Source organism: Cydia pomonella, chromosome 1, assembly GCF_033807575.1.
Source record: "Cydia pomonella isolate Wapato2018A chromosome 1, ilCydPomo1, whole genome shotgun sequence".
NCBI classification, from domain to species: domain Eukaryota; kingdom Metazoa; phylum Arthropoda; class Insecta; order Lepidoptera; family Tortricidae; genus Cydia; species Cydia pomonella.
The window spans coordinates 41,404,052-41,430,729 of record NC_084703.1 but is presented as its reverse complement, the minus strand read 5'-3'; the positions used below and the strand labels follow the sequence as shown (position 1 = coordinate 41,430,729).

At 38.3% G+C, this 26,678-nt stretch overlaps 1 protein-coding gene across 9 annotated transcripts in view; it reads right to left on the bottom strand.

The window, feature by feature from the left end:
* LOC133523710 (ras GTPase-activating protein raskol) overlaps positions 1–26,678 on the bottom strand; it is a 230,302-nt gene that overhangs the window by 9,942 nt on the left and 193,682 nt on the right. For 8 of the 9 annotated variants that reach the window (XM_061859426.1, XM_061859434.1, XM_061859403.1 and 5 more), the window contains 6 exons: positions 8,098–8,323; positions 4,076–4,145; positions 3,399–3,526; positions 2,259–2,402; positions 824–969; positions 208–453 (listed from right to left, as the gene is read on the bottom strand). In XM_061859426.1, the coding sequence (XP_061715410.1) occupies positions 208–453; positions 824–969; positions 2,259–2,402; positions 3,399–3,526; positions 4,076–4,145; positions 8,098–8,323 (960 nt within the window). Of the gene's footprint in view, positions 1–207; positions 454–823; positions 970–2,258; positions 2,403–3,398; positions 3,527–4,075; positions 4,146–8,097; positions 8,324–13,467; positions 14,606–26,678 lie in introns of all 9 variants that reach the window. The other variant, XM_061859419.1, reaches the window with a different exon arrangement.

The following is a 26,678-nucleotide window of genomic DNA, read 5'->3' as shown; positions in this document are numbered from 1 at the left end:
AGGCAATAACTTGGTGCTCGACTCGACATATTCACTGTTTCTTCATAAGAAGCAAGTTTCCTCTGTTTGACAAATGCTTTATAGAGCAGTCTTTATATTACCAAATGCAAACTTGTGTGCAGATTTTTATCATAAGGGCTTTTTAAGGGTTTGACAGTGCATGTCATCTTTTGCACATAACCACTAGTTATTTAGTGAGTCACTTACCAATATGCGGTTCCAGATATTCGCATAGCCTCTTGTAATTTCTCTTGAGATAGTCCAGGAACCTGGCGTAGTGGTCCAGCGGGAGTACGTCCACGCTCTGGTAGCGGCACTTGATGCGGAGCGCGGGCGCGGGGGGCGGCGGGGCGCGGCCCCCCGGCGACTGGGGCTTGTCCCCCCCGGAGAGGGGGTACCAACGCTCGTTGAGGTATCGAGAGGATACGTCGTCGACCGGGATGCGGACTGTGCCTGGAATGGTAAGGTTTCACATTTAGGACTTCGTTGACTTTTATGCGCCTGGATGCTTATAAAAAGGTTATTCCATTATATTTTGAATTTTTGTCATTTTGATAAGAATTGTCCAATTTTCATTGGAATGAGTGAATCATCAACAACATCTAAACTAGATTAGACATCTAGGACTACCTATAACCAACATCACATCTTTTCCTTTGCCATATTCCATTAGGCGACAAAGAGGAACATGACTCTTAATGTCAATGATGAAGCCTGGCCATAACACTGCTCAAAACAAGTGCATGATGGTCGGCGCCACCGCTGAGCGTGTACGTTCAGAGCGTTCGTTCCGTGGCTCTTTGGTGTTGCTGTTAGTACTAACCGACTAGTGCGTGTTTGTCCCGCTTGCGGCTGCGTCGCTCGGGCTCCCTGTACACGTTGACGTTGATCGCGCGCACCGCCTGGAGCCCGGTGAACTCGTACACCTCGCCCCAGAAGCACAGCTCCGACTTTAGTTTGGACGATGATCTGTACATGAAAGAAGATTTATTAGTAAAACTTTTGCAAACTAAGTATTACCAGTATCGTAAGATTTTGAGGTGCGTCCAGGCTCCTGTCGCTGACTATTTCACCGTAGGTACAACAAATATTGACACTATGTACCATCATTACTATCCGACTCAGAAATGTAGGGGAAATCGTCAGAGCCAGGTGTCAATTGTCAGCGTGGTGAAATAGGCGCGAGATGACGAATGCACCGCTAGCGCGCCATTCGCTAACATTTGTGAAAGGATCGCTAGCTACTCGAGTGTATTCGCTAAATGTGGACGCCCTTTCCAAAAAAATCCAAATGAAGGTAATAAAAATGCATCATTCAAAATCATCATTTCTACCAGCTAACATACGGGAAAAAATCAAAATTTGCATTTGATTACTTATGTGGGGCACCACATGTGCAACTATCTCATTAGTTTTTGAACAATCAAGAGGGCCTTTACCAGTAGGTGTGGTGAAAATACATTTTATGCCAAAAATGCCCGACATAATTTTGGAAAAGAGCTGATACTCTTAAAACTGCTAAAATAATTTCTATGAATTAGCTAAGAACAACCTCAAAAACCTCATCAAAATCGGCCCATCCGTTGGAGAGCTACGATGCCACAGACAGACAGACAGATAGACATTGGCTTCAAACATTTAACACCCCTTTTTTGCGTCGGGGGTTAAAAATGAACACAGAAAACTGTAATAGCGTTTTTGCCTCAGGCTCTTGTGCCCGCAGCCCAGCCCCCGGTTTTTTGTATTTTTAGATGATAACGTATTTTCACTCATAATATCATTGTTATGGAATTTCATAAGTCAAGTGTTGATATTGCACTTTTCGTAATATTTGTCGACGTCCTCGTCTCATTTAGAGATAAATAACATCATTTAACCCAGATGATGTGGTGTTTTTTTTGTTTTTTTTTTAATCTTATTTATTTTATAAGCCATACATCTTAAGATTAAGTCGGCTATCTATCTCCAAATTCTACGTACACATCGTACATACAAAGTGAACTAAAACCTATGAAAACATCAAATTTAAAAAATATGGTCCAGTGGCAACCAGTTCACCTTAACACCAATACCACCCTTTTTGAATTGAATCAAATAAACGTTCTGGCACGAGTGGCACGTTACTGAGACTTTGATCATGCAACTTTCATGAACTAGAAGGTGCATGCTTATGAGGGTTTAGCAAGAAAAGTAGGCTATAAAGTCGATAACTGCACTTTGCGTGGTTAGCATACAGTAGCTGTGGAAGAGCAACTTACCTCGCGTAAAGCGTGTCGTCGAGCAATATCTCGCAGTAGTAGCGCTTCTTGGGCGGAATCGCCTTGGCCTCGAGCAGCCACAGTTTCACCGAGCGCTCGCAGCGCCGCGTGCGCATCTCGTCAGGCCGTGCGGCCTGCCGCAAACTGCACACAACACAAATTATAATATAGAATAAACTGAAAGAGATGACCTACACTCAAAAAAAGTAACCAAGCCCTCCAGTGGCCGATACCGCATTTTATAGATTTCATTGATTTGTTCCCTAGTTGTATAATATACTAGTTTATAGTATAGATAAGCTCTATTTTTAGGAGACAGCTATTTAAGTTAACACCCTGAACAAAGTACAGTACAGGATACACACCAGAACCTCGTTATCGCTCAAACTGTGCTCTGGATCTACGGCGACACGTCGAGACATTTTATCTGGATCGAGTTCGTGGGGCGTGTGAGCCGACGGCAAAGTCCGGCTTTACGAGAGGGCAGTGTACTACTAGCAGTACAGACTAAGCACAGTAATTTCTTAATAAATTAAAATATAATAAGCATATATATAAGGCTTAAAGCTGCAAATGACCATCAGTCTAAGCTAGTCTATTTTACAGCCTTAAAACGAAGCCCCGCACGAAATCACCTTTTCATACAAACATATTCCTCATTTTGGAGCATTTATAAATTAGTATGAAAACTGTTTTTTGCTCCAAATTTTTACAACAATCAAATAATCATAAAAAGTCGCCCCTACGTTTGATCAAAAAACGGCAAACCTAGGGACATAGCTATGGTACAATATACATCAAATTATGTAAAAATGTTTTCCATAATGTAAAAAAATATCCAGAGAGGAAAATGGAGACTAATTTTGTATGGAGAAGTGGCCGTCCCCTTTCCTCTTAAGCGGACAACAGCCACGGAGGGCACTAGATTAGACCTGCAGTCGTAGCTGATATTAAGCTCAATTCTATTCTGCTCCATTACGGTAACAATGGTCCATAAGTAGGGATGATTTATTATATAGTAACTGGCCATTGATTTATACCACTGAATGTTCTTAAACACTTAAAATAAACATTGCGATTTATGTCCATTCCAGCGGTTCTACTGATGCATTCCGCAGATATTTTAAATTCAAATCTTACCTGTAAATCCAACGGTCACGTTCCTTTCTCGAGGCGCAAGCGAAATATCGAGGAGCGCGATTCTCAGCGCTTAGGGCGAAGCAATGCGGCCGGCCTAGCACCGACGAGTGCAATGCACGTATTTCCACCTGAATAACACATACTTATGTTACGGCGAAATCACAAAGGGGTATATTCCAAACGCTCCAGCTTTGAATTTGTGAATTATGTTAAGCTTCTCCACAATCTACATACCCGACACAACCAAATGTTAACGTGTCTCAATATTGAACATTTTATTTCAGCAGTTATTTTTCAAGTTCAGGGATTAAAATGTGTGTGTTTTAGATAAAAATACATTAGGAGCAGGCGTACATAGGCTACGGACACTGCTTATCATCAGGCGGGCCGTATGCTTGTTTACCATCGATGTAGTATTGTATCAAAACGAATCTCATGAATCCTCACGTGAACGTACATATCTGACAACGGATGTTCAATATATTTTTGAAGGTGACTGGGCAACTGTACAATTCATACTCATTTACAATCTGCAAACAAGCTTCGAGGAAATTATAGGAGAGCCATAATCTTACGCCTAAGCTCTCAGGGTAGTGGACCCTTTCCGCTTCTTCTACCCGAAAACCCTTAGTGCCTGCTCGCTAACTGTATAGCATTAAATTAGATTGCTAACCCACCTGATTTGGCGGTCCCAAATCCATGGTGGAAACTGCAGGGGAGTGCGCCGATAGTAAACTCTCGTGCGATCTGTAACAATCGATTTCGATCTCTATTTCATAAATAAAATATTAGGTTTTATACGCCGTGGGCAATTGCCATTGAAGATAACGCGGACATCAATATCCAGGAGACGACAGTTAGCAAATTCTTCATACATGGTAAAAGACTTAGAGACGTATAGTATAATCTAAGTACCTAATTATTTTTGTATATAACTACCTATATAATTCTGCGCTATCAGTGTCACGCAGAAAATTCAATAAGTTAGAGGTACACCAGAGCTGCACTAGTGATCCGTATACCTAATACTTACAGGTACACTTACGCAAACCAATTCATGTTAAACCTCAAGTTAGGGCCAACACATATACCCACGATACGACGTCGTATGTGTTGGGCCCGCGATACAACGTTGTAACGTAACGTTGCACGACGCCGCAACGTGAGACGACGTCGTGTCGTGGGTATGTGTGTTGGCCCTTACACAAACAATCCTGGGATCATTTCACCTAGGTTAAACATAGATCGCTCATGGTTAGCATAGCAGGACTATAGCTCAAATATTTTAGGTAACAATAAATACTCAGTGCAAAACTTGTCTCCGAACTGGAATTGGATCCTAAAGTTACGCAAAGCGATGACATTACAGGCGCGAGAAGGTCTATTTAAGTTTACCGCCCAAAACTAACGTGTAATAATAGGAATAGCGATGAAGTTGTTCGTGTTTAGTTAGCGGGGAAGTAATTAAAGAGCCACCAGTAAATAAGGCGCGCAGACGGGCGGGGCGACACTCCCATACCCACAACATTACGCCTGGTCTCGGTAACGTAGTGGGTAATGTCACGACATATCGTTAAATACAACAGTTTAAATACATAAACATACACACCAGCGAAATCACTTACTATTTTCTCAGATACAAGAAGACGAAGAATATGCTTATTACTTCACAACTAACAAAGAAAGGAACTGTCCGGGTTCGGTTTGATATATATTAGAGAGCAGTCTAAAATAACGTATATTACATATGAAGTATTGTTTAGCTGCCCAATCTCAACTTATTGGAAGAAATTGTTCCCAAAAGTCAAATCAAATCGGAGTCGGACAGTCGGTACCTTTCCTTGTAAGTCGTTCGCCGGTATAGTATAAAGTATTTAGCGACATTAGCGACAACTTGTTAAGCCAAAACCTCTGCCATATTTCAAGTCAGTTAACTCCCTATGCACCCACACTTACAGATATGTACTTATACAGTTAACTCCCAAGAAAGGTTCCCACCCCGACAACTATACATGTATTTAAGGGATTTCTTATCGCTAACGCTGTCTATACCTATACGAGTGCTATCTGATGTTGTTACCACGAAACAATAAAGAATATAGGCAGTACAAACACGCCAAGGAAACAAGCCTAGTGTATGCTGGCAGATACCTACAGACCAACACTGATGTCTTAGACAGACGGTTTATATACATACATACAATATTTTTAAAGCTTTGATCTGTTCATAACTATTGAGATTACTTATCGCGAATACAAAGGATATCATTTCATGTCGATAAAGCATACGTGTAATGTAGGTGCTCATTTCAATTACAGTTCGACTTGAACTTTATGGATCGGATATATCAGTGTCAAAAGTGACGTTTCTTCAAACAAAAACGTCACTTTTCACACTGAGATATCCGATCCATATTGTATCTAGACCTAATATTTGACGTATCTTAGAGTTCAAATGGGCCGCTAGTATTTTATGAAATATTCTGAAAGAGAAACCTCGCTGATTGCGAAACAAAGTTCACATTTCAATAGAAGATTGATGAAGGAAACAAGCGGTATGTGCTGCGAGTGCGACACGTGTGCGGAATGAATCCACAAATTAACATCAAACGGACACAAACGAATTGCATTGAAACCTAACCAAATTAGTACCCGCCGCGCTGGCCGATGCTTAATGGAATGCAGAGTTAGCCTAGTTCAAGTTCAACGTTTTCGAATTCTGTATCATTGGGATTTTGGAATAAATATTATAGCAAATAACTACGCAGAACAGTGGAGCAAAGCTTATTGAAAGTACCGACTGGCGACTGAGAAAATATTATTATATGTAAGTTATAGGCAGACAGGTATTGTATTGTAGTTTATATTCCAGCCGTGCTATAGTTGCTATTGATTCGATCATATTTTTTTTAAAGAAGTTATATCCAAATTGAAACTTATGCAGTATGATACATTTGGGTATGATGCTCTACGCACTATACCCAAACCGCTTTATTCGATTTTTTTATATGATGCATCATTTTCATATTACAGCTAGATGAAATAATATAACATAATATGTATTTAATGAAAGAAATCGCATAGAGAGAACTAGTTTGTTCAACGACTAAATTTTGTCGAAATTTCATTTCGTTTATTGCAGAACCATGGTTACATTAAGGTGTTAATTAAGTAATGCATGGTTACCCTGTCAGGGCATAGCAACATTATTGATAGGTATTCTAAAAACTAACTACTAAAATCAATACATAGTCAAACACAAAATAGCATCCACGTAGGGTTCCCATCTCTAAAGCCCCGGATTTTAGAGTCCAGAACCCTACATCCACGTAATACTAGGAATTCCTTACAATTAAAATAAAGCAATAGTACTATAATTATTAAACATGTCGTAAATATTAGTTCTAGTCACAAATCCAGATTCAAGTAATAGCGAGAAATAACCATAATACATACATTAAATTGGAAATCATTAATAATTAAATTCATAAAACATAGACATAATCATAGAAGGTTCGTGAGTACTAGCTAAGATATTCACATTTTATTATAGTTTATTTACAAGTAGGTAATTTACACATTAATTAATAAACATAGAGTCGTAATTTCCAGGTCAAATCATAAATTCGTGTCTGTCATAAACTCTTTGACTGAGTAGTGGCTTTAGAGGTTAAGAAGCTCTTTAGTCTATTCTTTTAAATGATGAATTTGGTTTCGTTCTTCATCTAGCTATAACATGAAAATGGTGCATCATATCAAAAAAAATAGTGTGAACTTTTTATTAAGAATTTATTAAGGTTGATTTCTTACATTGTCACTTTTTTCCTAACTTTAGTACTTTTCTCAAAAATGATAATAAACCGTGAACCAGGAAATATTTCATGCTAAGAGGGGAGGTTGCGTCAGGAGATGGGGGGAAGCTTGTGGGCGTAAAGCACCATACCCAAAGGTATCATACTACATTTGTTTCAAGTTGGATATAATTTGTTTGTCTTCCCCATACTTTATTACATAACTTGGCCGAAGCAAATGATGTGTAATGATACTTATGATCTTGAAAACGGCTATATATTTCACAATAATGTATAGGTATATAATTATAATAATGTATGGTGTAATTTTTTTACATCCTATCACTTGTTTTTAATAAAACCCGATCCCACATATATATCTCACATTTCGTTAAAACCGTAAATTGTTAGAAGCAAGATGTATTCACGTTCCAGACTAAATTAAGGGATATTACAAAGGGAAAACGGGCATAAAATTTCAACTGTGTCGCCTAAGATTGTACCGTGGAAGCCATCAGTTTGAAGAAGGCGATTGCTAGCAGAGAAACAAATAAGTAAGAAACAGTGAAGTATAGCGGGTTGCTAAGCAATCTTTTCCAATATCAATGTCTGAAGCATTAATCGAACTTGGAAGTTGAACCATATCTAATTTATTTCCTCGGCATCAGTTTTTTTTTGATGCGCTTTTTTATACCCAATCACGACGTTGGACACACAATAGTTTGCCACAACGTGGGCTACATATTCTTCAGAAATTAAAAAATTGCGCTTGCGTAGCTAATAAAGCCATAATGTAACGAACTGAGGCGTTACAAATAGATTTTACTCGCTCTGCTACTCTGCCGCTTAGACATTTTGAACGCGGTCAAATAGTTTCGAAGTTTAGCTTTAATGCAGTTGAGGTTTACCTGGAAGTCCTCAAAGCATGCGAGGCCGGGTGCGTGGGTGGAGCTTGCAGCGCGCGGTCGCGCTCCAACTTGGTGGCTGACTTGGTCCGCTTGAGCGGGTTGTTGCGGAAGGAGCGCTTGGAGAAGAAGAAGGAAGCCAGTCGCGAGGGGCTGTGCTGGGCCTGCGTCCCCGGCACGGGCGTGCTGGGCGCCGAGCCGCGCCGACATGCTTTCTCGTATGATGTGTCTGTGGGACAAAAATATATTCATTAGTGGATAATTGGATATGTTTTGATTGATTGAAAATGATGGGCAGTCATCCGTACTAGCGGCTAGCCATATGTATAGGGAAGCGTGCGACGCACTGAATATCAGATTTAATTAAATTTGAATGGATGCCCCTGATTGCAGAATAGAAAGACACAACAGCATGTTTTATAATATGCATTTTGATAATTATGGCAGATTTCTTTGATCCTAACTTTGAATTGTTAGTTAAAACTTATTGAAATAATATGTATGGTTTTTATTTTCTTAACTTTAATTAAAAGACACATAGGGGGAGTCCGGGAGACTTGACCAGAAATCGGGGTAAGTTAGGTAATTTTGACAAATGTAAAGTGAAGTAGGAACATTCGTCGGAAAACAAACCCGTAAAACATATCGCGTCATGTCGTATCAAGCACGTGCTTAAAATTGCACCCTACTCTAAATAGCTCATGGCTTAAAAGAAAATAACTTAGTCCTGACAAGGGGAATGTACATGTTGTAAACAACATATATTTCCCTTGCAAATGAGTCATGCGTTGCACATGGGCACGGCGGCCATATCGTTTGCAAATCTAAATTAAAGCCGGGTCCAAAATTGAGTCGAGTAATAGTGTCTAATTTTAAACAGTTACATAATAATAGATAATAGACATTTGTCAGCCTCGCGTGGCAGAAATGGCCGTGATTGCAAACAATAGTGGCATACAAGGTCCTTCTTTACTACGGACCGATGGCATAACTTGCTAAACCTTACGGCTACGAACACATATTTTAAACACAACAGATTGTTAGGACTTGGACATCAGATTACTCTCGTTACATTTCCAAACAATCATTCATTCTTAAGAAGTCGTGATCTAATAAAACATGCATATTTTGCAGTCTACATAATCCATTCCTATTGTCTTGGCGTAGCTATGCAGACCTTGCAAAATAACCAAGAACAGCACAATAATATTTTGCTTACAACATATGGAAATTTATCGAACATTAGATAATTGCATTAACGACGATCAACAAGAAATGTTACAATTGTATATGGTTTTAAACTTCACGGCCTATACCTATAGAAAGTGCAATAACATAGAACGTTAATCAGACGTTAGGACTTTTAAAATAATGATGTTAACCAATGATGCGACATAAAATAATGATGTATCCATTCAATGATGTAAGCAAATGTCTGATATAGCTCACAAGTACGTTCCGCCGCCCTCGCACACAAAGCTATTTGAAGTTCTGTGTTCCGCGTTCAGAGTTCTGCGTTCCGTGCAATGTAGGTAGCTTTTAACTATAACGCATGTACTAGGCATTCAGACAAAGGATGCTGCAATGTCAATCGCCGTGGATATAGAAGAAAGCTGAAGCTTGGCGTGAAATAACGACAGTACATATATTATTATTATAATTTCAGCTAGATTGATTATTTTATAGCTTGATGGTTACTATCCAAATTGAAAAAGGAAGAGGTTCTCAAATCATCAGATTCAAATTCGTTAAAAATATGACTGTTTATTGGGTGAATTCTGTGCCCTTTTATGCCTCTAGCTAGGCAATGCTTCTACTTCGGTAGATGAACAGTTATCTAGTGACGTATTGCACGTACGATAACACAAAAGATGTCACGCAAGATCAGCAGAACGCGAAACTCCAGACCCCTCTCTGTGCGCCCGGGCTCTTACAGTCATGGCTCTCCATGATATGGAGAATGTGCATTTCACCACTACCTAACACTATTCTCTTGATTATTTCGATCTTTGGTCTTATTTCCTGGCTTGACTCAAAAATAGCTGTGTCAGATAATAAATCACCTACGAAAAGTATTAAAAGAGAATAGGTACGCGACTCTCTGGTAAAATGCTCCTGCAGCTGACCTGTCGAATAAATTGCCTACCAGGCGCACTATAAATACTGACGCGCAAGCATGAAGACATCAACATTGACATAGATATATTATATCGTGTCGCAGACAAGTGACGGTCTCGTATATGGCGTGGCGTGGCATCCGCCGGAAGTGGCGTGCACGCAACCCGTGACCAACGTGTGCCTTTGACAATAGCTTCATTTTTTTCAAGTGATGCCTTTATCAAAAACCTTCTAGTTTGTTCTAAAATAAAGCCTGCATGATTCTAATTTTTTTACTCACTATAACAAAGCTCAAAGGTTAAACTGCGTACATTCTTAAAACGTACCTATGCAATAAAAAAATCAAATTCAGTTGTCCTTTTGCACCGTAACTAAATGTGGCATGCATCGACATATTACTTATTAATATCTGGGAAACCGACTGGGGAACCGATCGATTTTTCGATCGATTATATATATATATATATATAAGAATTGCTAGTTTAAAGGTATAAGATAAAATTAAAGTAGCGGTAGTAATCAGCATTAGTATAGCCTCGTTCGTTAATCAAGGTAGCTACGAGTAGGGTCAAGGCGGGAACAGTGGCTCGGTAGAAAAAAGCGGGGTACAGTGGCTCACTCAACCTAATATCAACACGAGAGAAGCTATATTTGGGCGACTGAGCCACTGTTTCCGCCATGACCCTACGTACTACATACACATTGACAACACTCAAGATCTTAGCTTAACCCGAACTTGGAGTTTCTGGTCAAATTACTTATTTTATGACAACCGGCACCGGAACACAATTAGTGTTAACGACAGGTTAAGCAAGGAAACGCAAACTGGAAAACGCCGTTAACTGTAAATGATTTCTTACAATAAGCTCGGCACAGGTACGGCAGTAAAATTGTATTGAAATGTTGGGAGGTGCCAACGACACTCGCCGCTTTAAGCAGGCCTGTGAAGCAACAGATGTTCCGAGGGAGCCATTAGATTTACTACGCCGTCAGACAATAAGGTCGTATATATATGAATTTAAATACCACTTGGGTCCTTGTTATATTAATAGGGCAGTTCCTTTAATATTGCGATGTTATTTGCGCCCGACATGTCATTTGAGAGGCTTACAATATCCAAAGTAGACATCCTCATTAAAATTGTCCAACACCAACTTAACACCAACACGAGTTCGGTATTGTTTATTTATCTTAACATTAAATCTACGTCGATATATACTTTAAGTATACTTTGTTACATTTCATTATATTACATACCTATTACTCTGAGCTTTACAAGAAATAAATAAAGTGATATACAAATTCAAAACTTATGATGACGCGCCTTATACAAAATTAAAATATTATGTAGTGATTACAAATGACGTTATTCATAAACGTATGTCAAATCTAACAAACTGTTGATAATCGTCTGTCCCTATCCGTGATTTTGAAGTTTCTGTCTGTTGGAAAGGGACAACATTTAAGAGTTTTGTAAGAGGTTGCTAAATTTTATGAATGAGTAGGTTAGTCGTCATCAGAAAGATAAGTTGTCTTGGCATTTCTGATGAGAATATTGCAACACCTAATTTAATTCAGGGACACCATTACGAAATACCGCACGTACACTATAAATATAAATAGGAACTAAAAGATAGATAGGTGTCCACTAACATAAAAATAACTAATCAGTGCATAGCTGCTGCGCTCGTTTTCTTGAGTATAGGTTCAGTTCGATAAGATCAACCATTCAGTTCATATGTTTTACAACAATATCCAATAAGACGTAATACTGGGGTAAGTGCCTATGAATTTCTTGTCCCTGAATTATTATACGAAAACATGATCTCGTAGCTACCGGGCTAAATCAGCTTTATTTGACCTAAAGTACAATTGTGCCAAGCGGCGTCGCCTGAGACAAAAGTGCATACTGCTCCATACATTTTTGTACTTACGTACCCTAATAGGTATTAAGTTTATTGTATGATCGTGTCTTATCTCTTATCTAATACAAGTGTGCTTCATTTTAGCAATGAATGCTCCGTCTGTTTGGTTCAGTAAGGAGCGACGGCCGTCGGCCAGTGGATGGCTCTCGCCTCTCGCGGCAGCAACGCAATCACTAATTGCACGTCGTGATAACGCTCCGATAAACGCCCACGAGGAAGTGATGATAACGACGCCTGAATAACTACTGATTTAACACATAATAAACACATTATATCAATATTTTTTTATTATTGTTCTAAACTTGGCACGACAATAGTTACCGATCAGACGACGTCGGTTATTATCAACAAACTACGAGTGACATCGTCCACTTACTCCGGTGACGACATCGACAACCAAACCCGAATGCGGCCCTTCATTATAATGATAACTACATATAAACATTTTTGAGATTGTGTTCTCCTACGAAGTGTTTTCAATGCAATCAATTTACTAATAAACAGCTACAGTAACAATGACATGCACGTAATAGCAAATTAAAATAGGTCCCTTAGTATCGTTTTCTTTACAACAAAACGAATTTGGCTTTGCTCTTGTGCGCATTTCTTACTGTTTCATAATATATATTAAGGTAAACAGAACAAAGACCTGTCATTTGTTAGCTTTGGGAAAAGGTTTAGTTTATTGCAGTAATAGAATAATACAAAATGAAAATCATATATTGTGTAACAATGAACCTAAGTCAACAGGTCAAAAGGTATTGTCTTTGTTTTTGTAGTACCAAAGCTTTCCGCATTATAATCTTAAATTTGACGAAGGAAACTAAGCATGCTACCGTTCCTTGACGTGCAATTAGTGAGCATTGTTTTGCAACGTGAGTCGTCAAGAAGCGTACGACTCGGAAACAGCGGAGTCATTCATATTAAGGTGCTGTTGGGCTAAAGGACGCTTACTAAGCGCACTTCAACCGCTTCTACGCGTTTCTACATAAACATACATATTTTCAACTCGACTGTTCTGATACATTCACATTACGTAACGGACTGGCATAACGTACTTACTTTCTGTTCACACCATGAGTATTGTTTGCGGAAAAAAACGGAAGATTCTTTGTGATCCCTCTGCACCGTTATGAAAAGTATTCTAATTAAGATAAGAGCATTAGCTTAATATCAAAGCTAAGCTTATCAAGCGATCACGACTCAATATCTCTCTGGTGCAACGAGGTTATCGAGCTATTAAATATTACGCAACTACCATTGGGCCACGGAGCATGGCAATAAATAATGTTTCGTTAGAGTTGTCAGGTTGTAAACGTGTGTAGCTTACCAGAATGCACGGCGACGTCGTCATCGACGTCCAGGTATCCCCGCCGAATACTCAGAGGACTGTTCGCCAGTTGAGCTTCGTGCTTCTTGATCAAAGCCCCGATCACCTGGCCCTCGCCACCGTTGTCGTCCACGAACTTGTCATAGTTATCCATTAGGTCGGTCACTATAGCCTTCTCGTCCGTACATTCTTCTATATTTCTAGCAGTAACACTCCTCAGCAAGGAATTGCTTCTCGATAACTTAGTGCTACGGGAACGTCGAATAAAATTTAAACCCGACATTTTGCCAGGACTTCGACTTGGGCTGTCTGGTGTTATCATAATTCTAGGAGTTTTGAATATAGAAGTTGAGCTACTGCTTCCTCGAATTGGGGACGTGACGGTGAGATTTTGCGGTAAAGTTTTAGATTTTTCTTTACCGGGCGTGAGGAGTTTGGGAGAGTCGGGTATCAAAGACAAATTAGAATTCTGCATCGAGTTTTTAGTTCCAATACTGACCGTCGAGTTATTTAATTTGTTAGATGACATAGATCCACTTAACGGAGAGAATATTCTATCATATCTGGGTTCGCACGATGTCGTGCTGCGCAACCTCGGTTTGTGTCTCGACAAACCGCTCTCAGCGACTAATCTCGGACTTGTCAGGTCTCGGTGGCCTACTCTGGCCAACGTCTCGTTGGAGCTCATAGTAGACGATAAAGGTCGTCGAAATCTGCGTTCCGGGCTGAACACGCTTATGTCGCTTTCGCTTTCCGTCAAGGATGAGTCGCCGCGATACGGCAGTTGTAATCGCCCGCTATCAGATAGAATTCTCCTTTTATTTTTCAATGGATAAGCCTCTAGGTGTTGGCCTGATATGAGAGCATCTCTTTCTTCGGGGGTGAGAGGTAAGTAGTTTTCGAAGCTTTCGAATAATGGCACATAAAAGACTGAACGGCGGCGGGTATTGTCGTCGGAGCTCGCTCCAGCACCGGGGCCGGGCGGGGGGGCGTGCGCCATGGCGGCGGCTGCACTGGGCTTAGCGGAAGCGCGCTGCGTTAGCGCCGCCTGCCCTCGGCAGCGTAGTTTCGTCGCATCGTTATTGCAATTCGCTCCGCTAGCAACGATTTCCTTGTCTTCCAGCTTCTTCACAGTTCACTAGCAGCAGAAAAAAACAATATTTTCCTTAATGTTACACTTTATAGCTCTAACCCAGAATAGTATTTTAAGGAATAACGTTGGAGTATTAAAGCCCTTTCCCAATAAGAATACTATTGAGCATTTGATTCGAATACCGGGATGGATTCCTGGAGAGCCTAACAAAGGTTGCAAGTAGGTAATGAAGTGCAATATTATTGATCGCCGCACTGGGTGTTTTCAATGAGTAGCTGCAGTTATCGGAGAACGATAAGATTAGTTTTCATAGCCAATACTAGCGCTATAGCTGAGTCATCAACATTAAAACGTGCTGTGGCTAAAAAAATATAAAGAGGACTATAAAAAGTTAAAAAATTGTGTATTGGGACGCACGTGTTGAGTCCGCTCATGTCGAAACAAGGAGTGGTGGCGGTTGTCATGCGAAAGTAATTTTAACGCCGCGTCGCCTGTAGGATAGGATAGGTCGCATCGCCAGTCGCCACGTAGGCGCGTACACCACATTTAGATCGCTAACACTGGATAATTTGATTAAGTATAGGGCTTAGTTTGTGATTCGCACTTGTTTTGATGACTCGACATACTTGGCGTGGCGCTTTTGTCTTTCCCCAAACATTTCTTGTATTTACAGATATTTGTATTTACCAACTAGCTCAATCCTTGAGCAAAAAGAGAAAACAAGTGATCATGATAAAGCAAGCCACAGCATCACATAAAAAGTATCATATATACGAGATAACGTTGTATGTATAAATGCATCTCTCGAGAGATCACTGAACTAAGAAGTACACGAGGTATATTTTTGAAATAGGAAACATTGATGACAAATCGCCTTAGGCCAAAAGGACGACGACGATAGGAAATTCCTGGCCAATCTTCTTCAAACAATTCGAAAGCAATTACGTTATGTGCACTTTATTGCTCCCTCGATACAAGTGTTACAAGATGAGTTATTAGAACCGGACGTAATACAGAGGCGATTATTGAACGACTCTCAATTGAGCAGAGCGAAGCACGCGTGACGAATGAGCAACCCGCAAACTACCAACTCATTCTGAAATAAGCGAATAACCAGTATCTATCTAACCCTCTTTCTACAAAATTAGATTTGAGCGCCTAGATAAATAAACCTTTCTTATATAAACTTTATTTAGACATAAGATTTAATAAGAAATACAGTGTTGATATTATCCTAAAGAGACGATTCGAGAGAGGGACGAGTGAATTCTATTAACCTCTTGGGGTTCAAAGTCCTAACACTAGTACCAAATACTTACAATAGATTTAGAAATATTATTAAATGGAACAGTTACTTTTGTTTTGTTCTGGTTTATTTTAAAACAAAACAAATTCATAATACCATTGATTCAAATTTGACTACACATTTTTCTTGTTTGGTGGGCCCCTAGATGATAAAACGTTGTAACGGCAGACTATGCGTTATGAAATCACGCCACCTGGGAACTTATTGGTAGTTTTAATTGAATATCAACAGAGAATAGCAAAAACAATATCCTTACCTCAAACTGCCATATACCCCGAATTTATACTGCATACCGTATTCAGATAACATACATTTTAGACACACATAACAAAATATTATTAGGTAGGTACGAGTACTTAGTACTTATTCAATCATAATATTTTGTACAACACACGAGGACTGGGTTGGATCATGGGAGTGCCAGGAAATCTCATTCTCTGCATTAGCATAAATAATAAATAAATTGAGGTTGGTGTCTATTGGCGCAATATCAATCCTTGCTCGATTGTATTAGTAACAATAATACAGCCATTTTTAGTGGCGTAATAAAATATTTGATAAACATATCAATTCCTACCAGTGCGTGTTATCAACATTAAATTAAAAAAGAAACATCCTGGCTATGTTTTGAAGCGGCACGGCACTTTAATTTATTTGAGTCCAGAATCCAACTGTACTAAATTGTTACCTAATAATGAATCATTAACTAATAAGATACTTGTTATAGTGACAGCATCAATATTAGTATTTTTTTTTCAAGGAATACGTTTCATGCATGTTATTTGAGGATATTGCACGTTATATTTTTTTCATAATTTTTTCTTTACTTTATTCTTAAGGTCCAAAGTAGAACGTATGAATGTATGCCAATGTTTGTGTAAAGCAGGTAAACAGTTATAGGATCCTAAGTGATCCTTCTTCATCATGGCGTCATGCGAACCTATTGTCCGAATTTAAATAGATTCTTTTGCAGTCACCCATTAAAGCTTCTCTTAATTTTCCGCTCTATATTTGGCTTCATCACTTTACAGATAAAGCTGGTCTCGCTAATTATATATACGACAAAAACCCGGTATACTTATTCTAAAACTGGGCGAAAGTACCACTTTAGCCATTAGACTAAGATTCCAAGTAATCATTAGAAAAATAAGTACCTAATTACTTAATAGCAGTCAGGTTTGTTTATGTCAACGATAAATAAGTATATTTATAGTATAAATATAACCAAAATAATTACGTCTTAGAAATTTTTACATTTACCAACTCACTCAACCCTTGAGCAAAAAGAGAAAACTGATCATGCTAACGCAAGGCACACCACCACATAAATAAGTATCATATTTACGAGATAAAGTTGTATCGTTTTCTGAGCAAAAATATGTATGCAAAAAGAAGGGAACGTAATAAAGACAAGTGTTATAAATAACAACGACAAGTTAAAACCATACATAATATATATCTAAACGAGATCACACCCTAATGAATAATCAACTCACTACGTAGTTTTAGTACCTATGTGTCGAAAAGATACAAGTACTTATTCGTAAACTTGAAATACACCGTCTGAGTTTTAAAATGGTAATAAATAAATATTATAGAACATTAGTACACAAATTGACTAAGTCCTACAGTAAGCTCAATAAGGCTTGTATAGTGGGTACTTAGACAACGATATATATAATATATACACATTTATAAACACTTAAATACATAGGAAACATCCATGACTCAGGAACAAATATCTGTGCTCACCACACAAATAAACGACCTTACCGGGATTCGAACCCCGGACCATCGGCTTCATAGGCAGGGTCACTACCCACTAGCCCAGACAGGTCGTCAAAAACCAACGATATATAAATAATATATGAATACGTAATACATAAAAAACATCCATAGCTCAAAACAAATATCTGTGCCCATCACACAAATAAAAGCCCTTACTGGGATTCTAACCCAGGACCATCGGTTAGGCAGGGTCATTAGTCACTACCCATTAGACTAATCGCAATGAAACATTATTAGTATAAGATCTGATCTGACACATTATTTCCACCTTCTCAATAATTTTGTTCTAACTACGTTTACGTAACATTTTCTAGATAATACCTATGTTGGTATTTGAGAAAGACATTTCCGTCAAGATTAAAGGCAAGCCGGCGCCAAACGTGGTTTGAAACTAAAACATAGTTGCGAAACTTTCCTATAAGCTCTCGGAAAGCAATTCCAACCGCAGGACCACTGAATACCATGAAACCGCAGAGATTACGCCACTGACAATAAATCGTTTAATACAGAAAGTTGATCGCTCATCAAGTTGCCTTGCGTTGGTTTAAAATGCACCTAGTCCTAGATGAAAGTTAATCTCAACTCGAACCTATCAAGCTGTGGATAAACCGATACTAACGTGAACAATAACAAGGAACTTTCGCTTTACTACAAGACCTACAATTGCTTACCACGGCATTACAGATAGAATATCTGGTTCACTAACTTTGTAAGCTAAAATGGCTCTTGTTTACAAAGTTATTATTAAAACAAATGTTAAACTCGGGTCATTAAAACCTTTATAATGTTATAAAACAAGCGTTGGCAACGTTTATGAGTACGGAGTCATTAATCATTGTGTAGGCAGATAGATCATAGCGGCGTAATTTTAAGTTTTCAGCATAATTAACAATTTGTTGCAGTTCTATCCTCATAATAACATCGTAGAATTCAAGACAGACGCCCACGTGGGATTTTATTGATTGAAGACTCGTTACAGAACGTGTACAACTGACACAAGTTGTTATCATACACGGGCAACGAAATAAACACTTCTACAGATCGACTACATAGCTAATGACTAAAGAGTTCTAACAAATACATTAAGCCGCAATTAATTAACTATCTTTGATTGTTGGACAAATATATACGAGTAGTTTAAAGGCTTCACTGTTAGATAGGTACTTATGAAAAATATGGCCATGATTGTTAATTAATGTTGGTATTTTCAATTAAAGAAAGTTTAACAAAATGTAGGTAAGACAAAGAACACAGTAAAAAAGTACAAAAATGAGAAAGCTGTGTAGCATTCTAGCTATGTGAGTAACTCTAATACGCAAGACGAACACGATTGGAGCGGATATGCTCCTAAGACTTCCTCGGCCGCCGACTGGTGAGATGTGAGATTCCTAGCCACAGATACGGGTTTGTCGACCGGACCGCACGGCACTATGTGGGCTCATATGTACACCGAGACACCGAATACGGTCACTCACAACTAACATCTAAGCGATCGAGGAGATTTTCTCATGGAGTTAAGAGTTAAGAGCACAAACTCATAATGGCTAACGACAAATGAAAACCGGATAGCAGTTTATCGGATAATGTTGCGATTTATTTGAAGAACCTCGTGGTAACCAATCTTAGTCTAGTCATAGGAAGTTTGCTTTTCAATTAGTCTAATGACTTGACTATCAGCATAAATATGCAGCGACTAGCTCGGCAACTAGTCTGTCCTGTCCGTCAAGCGTTATTTATTCCGAGGATCAAATTCATCAATATGTCGGACCCTAAGATTTACATAACTTTACCACGATAAAGTAACTTTACCTCATATCTCGATACGGTAATTACTTATGTGGTATCTATGGTTTATCTAGGAAATAGGAATTCGTAATCTCTATTGCGTCTTAGTTATTCAAGAATACGAAACGTTTTTAGTTGAATGATGCTAACTGTGCCCCTAGTGTAAATTTAGTCGATAGCGAAACGTGACGTACGCGTTTGCGTTAAGTCTCATTTTCTATGGGTTTTTGAACAGCGCGCCAAGCGGGACGTTTTGGAAAGTCAAAAATCTCATACAAAATAACACTTAACGCAAACGCGTACGTAACGTTTCGCTGTCGAAAATATATACACTAGGGGTACACATATAAATTATTCCGCACTTTCTAACATTACTATTTGATGGTTGTACGAATGATTCAATGAACGGATACTAAAATCTTGTTAATATCTATTGCAAGCGGATGACGTTATAATAAATAGTAAACAGAGTAGGTTAGGTACCACATACATCACAGCTGACTAAATTTATAATTATTATCTTACATCGTAAACATGCGCCTTCTAGTTTAATTACCGGATGGCGGATACATCAGCAACCAAAAACATGATTCACTGGCAAGAATTTTCTTTTCTTTTTTCTAATCCATAATATCACTAAAAGAATATGTCGCTCACATAATAATCGATTAATATTTTATATTAAACTAGTAGACACGCACATCGTTGAGAAATTCTCAAACAACGGCTACATAACTTTGCATTTTCTTGTTAAAATTTGAAAGTGGGTCTGGTAAAGTTAAACTAAGCAAATATCAGGAATATGTGTCATCAACCCTCGGGATATAGGGCAGGCGGAGAGGTCACGATAAAAGCTATTACTTACAACACACGTCTTCTGTGAGTCACCAAAACGGGGGCAAGAGTGCTCAGTCAAACCACTAGTTTCATCTAATCCCTTTGTGGCACGACTACCAAAATACTTGAAGATGAGGATGCAAACGAGATTGTTGAGTAAACTTATAGTAAATATTAAATATCTGAGATTATTGTCATGGATCAGCGTAGTCCGACTTCTAGGTAACTAATATAATGTAATTACGCGTAGATAAAATGTAAAAATAATGCGCGGAATGCCTTTAGAATTAAGTTAGCCGCAGTGCGACGCTTTGCCTTGTGCAATCACAATTCTCCACGCTGTGCGAGAACAACTACTGAGAAAAGTCAGCCACAGAAATGATCAAATAGGAATGTTGATTACGCATAAACTGTTTGGTAATGATAATAGTGCTTTTAGACATATTTCACGAAGATTCAAAATATCTTTTATACAAGTTTTTATTTATCATTTCGTATTGTATTTGCACTTAAGAGCAATTCCTAGCTGAGCAACTTTTCAAATCTCGAATTTTTGAAGCTATGTTTCTGTCGCGCTGCGGTGGGCGGGAGCCGGAGCTATCTAAGTGTGAGTGCGCGCACACAGACGCGAGACTCGTGCGCTCGCTCATTGCGCGCCGTTCCGTTGACATCGTTGACATCGTCCGCGAGCCAGACGGAATTTATTCTGCGCTGCCCGACGCAAGTTGTTTTTGTTGTTACCACGTAATATTGTTTTTCATTTTTATATTATACTGTATCTATTACACCCTAATACCAAACACCCTATCACCTGTACTAAATGTATTTTACACCTATGATGACGAAATAATAAATGATTGATTGATTGATTGATATTAATTACCATATAGGTAAAAACTGCAAAAAAGAATGATGTCTCAGCTTCGGTTGTCGTCGTACAGTCAAGTGCAAAAATATGTATCATAATCATAATAATCATAATCATAATCATAATATTTATTGATAATATAAATTACATGTCACATTTTATACAGTATATAAAGATTGTAGATTTGTATTTTAACTTAACTACATAATGTCCTATAACTAAATTCCTAATTTAAAGAACTCCTTATGGTCGTAGAACGCCTGCTCGACTAACCAAGTTTTTAATTTGTGTTTAAATACTGCTACGCTTTTAGTAACTACTATTGAATCCGGGAGACAATTGTATACTTTTGGGCCCAATATGTGAACGAGCTTGTCCGACTTGGCCAGCTTGTAAGGCACGGGCGCGAGCCTGCGGCAGGCGCGGCCGCAGCGCGCGGGGTAGCGGCGCGGGGCCGCACGAGCCAAGGCTGGGACGCTGTCCGCTTGTGAGCGCGCGTATATTGTCGCTTGGAAGATTAGTAACGACGGCAGGGTTAGGATGCCTAAGGCTTTGAAATGCGGTTTCGCCGATTCGGTTTGTGTGATTCGGACTATAGCCCGTACGGCACGCTTCTGCAACCGAAAGACACGCTCCCAATCCGCGGCACGGGCCCAAAGCTCGGTCCCGTACTGCAGGTGTGCGTGCACCGATGCAAAATAACACGCTCTCAGCATATCGCGAGGCAATAGCCGAGCCAGACGTTTTAGTGCGAAGCAGGCCGCTGACAACTTATTACACACCTTATCAATATGTGCCTTCCAAGTCAGTCCCCTGTCCACTTCGAAGCCCAGAAAAGTTGAGCTCGCAGCTTGCTTGATATTCAGCCCATAGTATCGAAAGAATCGTCTCATAAATATGGTACTACGCTCTTATTACACTGGAATAAGATGCTATGGGACATATTTTTGAGTAAGATGTGTACACCCATATTTTTACACTTGACTGTACCTATCCGTATCAGTAAGTTGGGAGTGATCATGGTGTGTTGTGAAATTTTGTAAGTAGGTATAAATATACCTATGGTTAAACAACAATCTATTTAACTTGTAGTACGATGGGGCTAAACTTGGGCCGCCTTATTGAAGAACGTATCGCAATGACAATCTGGGTAAAGTATGTTGGGATAATGCCGGACAATTTTGGGACCAATTGAGAGAACTCGTGAAAAAATGTTTTTTCGAGATCTCAACACTTGACAGATTCTTGAAGTACGGAGCGAATCGTTAAATAATAACCGTAGATTCGACCTGAATTTTGGTAATCTTCAATATAGAACGGTTTTAGTTTTGTACCTGTGTAAAGATGAGACATACTTTTTTTTAGGGTAACGAGTGTTTTGTCATCAAGGGAGAACATTGGATGGTGAAAAAAACTTGCTTCTAATGGAAAGAGAATAAGGTATCACAAAGAAATAGGTCCGGTGTCTACCCTTTTGTATCCGATCTTAACCCGGATACAAAAATTGGTAAAATTGTGGCTCTCAAACTTTGATACCTATGTCATAAGGCAATTTGATAAGTAAACAATGTGCTAAGAAACCTCTTATTGTAAGGTTTACCCGAAGTAATAAAAAAAAACCACTAAAATTATAGATACGTTGCGTAGTTTTGACAATTTAAGATTTCGTGAACTGTACAGGTTTAGGGAAAGTGTAAATGTATTGTTTATTGAATGGAATGGACTGGAAGATATGAAGTACTTAAGTAGGAGGGACAAAAATCAAAATAAAAAATAATCGTGCCCAGTCATTTTTAATGAAGGTCGCCAAAAAAATAAGAATCAAACTTAGAAATCAAAAAGACTAAGTAGTTCTTTAAAAAGGTCAAGGTCACTGAGAGCCCATCTTGAAGTATGGAAAATAATTAAAATTGCGATTTTGTTGGTTTAATTTTGCAATTATGTATATATATATATATATATATATATATATATATATATATATATATATATATATATATATATACAATCTTTTTTTTTATAAAATATAAGGATCGTATGTAAAGAGTAAAGTAAATATATAGGAAAAGAGAGCCCTCTTGAAGCATTTTAAGGAAACTAATTTCGAAGCCCTATCTCTATTTTTATCCGAAACTAGCAATGTATGTATGCGTGCACATCTACATATGCATCCGTATGTGTAGGTACTTTATTGCGAAAAATTGCTATCTATTTTACTCGATTTTGTTATAAATTTCAACATGTATCATCATCCCTATACAATATAAATACTCTTTATTGCACACCTCAATAAAAGAAAACAATACAAAAGAAAACATACACATAAGCACAGGTAAACAACATGCGGTCTTATCGCTAAAAGGCAACCTTTGGGTTGCGGAAATTAAAAAAATTACATTGTCAGTAACCGTCGCGCTGGTAGTGGTACTGGATAAAAATAATGGTACGAAAGTGTGATCAAGAAAACAATAAATGTGATAATTAAGGTCAGTAGGTAAATTGAAGAAAATTTAAAGTTACCTGGAAGGGTCAAGATCGGATATCGGTCTACAGCAGTGCTAGGTCTGTTAACACAATTACAAAACAAACACAGTTTCATCACAATACGCAAAATAAATTACAGAGCGAAGATCGGATAGAAGGAAGAATTCGCGAAATTTACCTTGCTCTCTGTGATTGCACATAGCACAAGCCCGACTCCCTGAGCGACGCGGGAACACTGACAGTCGAGGCGCAATGAAATGGCGTCTTACACAATGTTGCCAACATTAAAAAATAAAGCCAAATTAGGGGGAAATGAATGTCCTACGTTCTTCACCCGCATCCGGTATTTACCCAACATACCTTAATCGTTGAACCGCCGCATTTCAAAATGGCCCTTATTTTGATATCGGCTAGCCGTAATGTAATACGGCGGATTATACAATACGACTGCGATACTTATATATAATTCCCCTCGTCAATGTAATTTCATTAAATTTGCTATCTAGTGGCAAACATCAAAGTAGTTATCTTTTACTTGTGACGCACAAGTGTGAGCAATGTAAAATACTATATTTCTAAATTGCCTACTACGTAATAAAAGAAAATGTGATTATTAAATTATAATACGAAAGGTGGTAAAATCGCAAAATGCTTTCGTTTTATTTAAAATAATGAAATAATTAGACCAGTTCCGAAAGTACCGGGAAATCCCGGTTCTTTAAAACAGTACCGGTTCTGCAATCCCTAATAAGGATGTTATGCCCATCACTATTCCTTCTGTGTACGTATATTTAGAAACTGTCTCCGCCTCCAATTCGTGCGATAAGGACAACTGCAGCTCGGACCGAAATTCACTCGCAAAAAACTCAAAAATCGAGGTTTCGCTCTCGACTGTTTCCTCCTCCAAAACGCAACTAATCATTATGAAATTTTGGAAATTGCAAGACGAAGAAATAATCTATGCCGCTATGTTTTGATTTTTTGGATATTTTTTGTCATATTTGTATACTGTGCCTTTTTTTACAGCCAATTCAATTTAGCCGTTTTTGCGATTTTCGAGGCGCTGTATCTTTCTTCAAAATAAAATAATCCAAAAAAGCAAAACATAGCGGCACAGATATTGATGATATTGATCTTATTTGAAAAAATCACTGCTCTAGGTTAAAAATCCAGGGAGGAATCAGTCGAGAGCGTTTGTATGGAGAAATCGCAACTAGGAATTCCTCTTAATTAGCTATGCTTACACACATTGCGCTTCCCTAATTAAGCGCATAATGACTCATGCCACGGCAGCTACCTATAACGCGGACTTAAATTTTAACAATGACAAGTACTAAATATTTGATTTTCTGTTTTAAAATATATTATTTTTGGTGATTAGTATGTATTTATAGCTTTATTAAGGACGGAACTAGCGACTAGCATGAGCCTGCAGCATTGTTAACTGTTTAGTTTTCGGTCGAAGTCGTGACTGACTTGGCGAAGCTCACGAGTTTAAGTTAGAATAAGTTGTTATACGTTCACTAGCAAGGTCAGGACCAGACGGTGTGACGACGACGTTAATGTGGCTACACTAGCAACTGATTTGAATACTTAGTCGAGGATCGAATGAATGCTCAAAAGGTTAATATCGTCATAACTGGACGCCAGTCTATTAAGACTAGTTACGCGGCCTTGATTAAAAAAAAAGTTATTACAACTGATTCAACTGTAACAAAACAATATGCTAAATTGCTATTTCAAAAATAAAAAAGTTAAGATTATTATTTAATTGATTATAATAGCGCTGAATTAGAATAATCACAAATTACGGGCGACTGCGTAGATCTGTCTGAATAATTCGTGACCGTACAATTCAAGGGGTGGAAACATTCATTAACTAATTAACAGTATTTGAAGGCCTTCAATTAATGGGTATGCCAAAAACGAATCCTCGGCATGTCAAACTCACTATTAAGCTGCAGTTGCAAATTTATCATTCTTCATTCCAATTTCCGGTTAGACTTTGAGAAATATCTAATTACGATGCAGTTACTAAAGTCGCAATATAGGCCACAAAGCAATTGTTATTAACCTTTAGGCCACCAGATTAAGAAGTAAAATGCTTTTGCAAGTTTGATGCGTTAAGATGAAAAATTATCTTTTAATCTGTTTTTGTCATAGTACAACTCAATATATACCCAGTTTGACTGTCAAAATATTGCTCTTGACGCCACGTCAAGTAAACCAAAAATTACATGCAAAACATAGGGATTCCAAAACGAGATATCGATGTTATGATTATTCTTACGTAATGATGTGTCTAAGTAGTTATTCATTAAGAAGTTTTAATTTTTAAGATATTTTGGTGAGGAAATGCGTATCGGTAATGGACGAACAGGCACCGTAGTCACGGCATTCCGATGTTGAGCCTTGACCACTGTGGCGGTCAAAGGGTTTATAATGAATACCATATAGCTTTGAAGTTCTATTCCAAATGACTATTTGAACATTAAATGACTATAATACCGCAGTGTATCTTAAGTTACAATAACCACTTAGGAGTTCGCAATAAAGTATCGCTTTCACGATGAATCAACTCTTGCAATGATTACTGTTAGTGACTCACCTCACTGACCATACTGCCAGAAATACTCTTCATTTTAAGATTAATTTCTATGTCATTATGAAGATATCAAATCAAAACGCTACTTATTTTGTGGTATGAATGTCTACTTCACACATGCTTTTATAAGCACAATTATGATTGGGAAAGCAAAAACGCCGAGGTATAGGCCCCATAAGACGTTGTTTCAATAAGACACGGATGACTCGAGTTGTTATTATTTCCAAGAGAAGTATATTTTAATGATTTAGGTAGGAATTCTACCTGTAAAGTACAAGTAACATTTTTTCATAAGACGAAATGTTTTTTGTATCAAAGTAAAATGGCGACTAATATCTTGGTAATAATATTCCTATTAATATATGTAGATATAAAAAAGTGTAGTGGCAAGGAATAACCCTAGTACACTTCACTTACACAAAACAAATAACTTTAATTTGTCCCT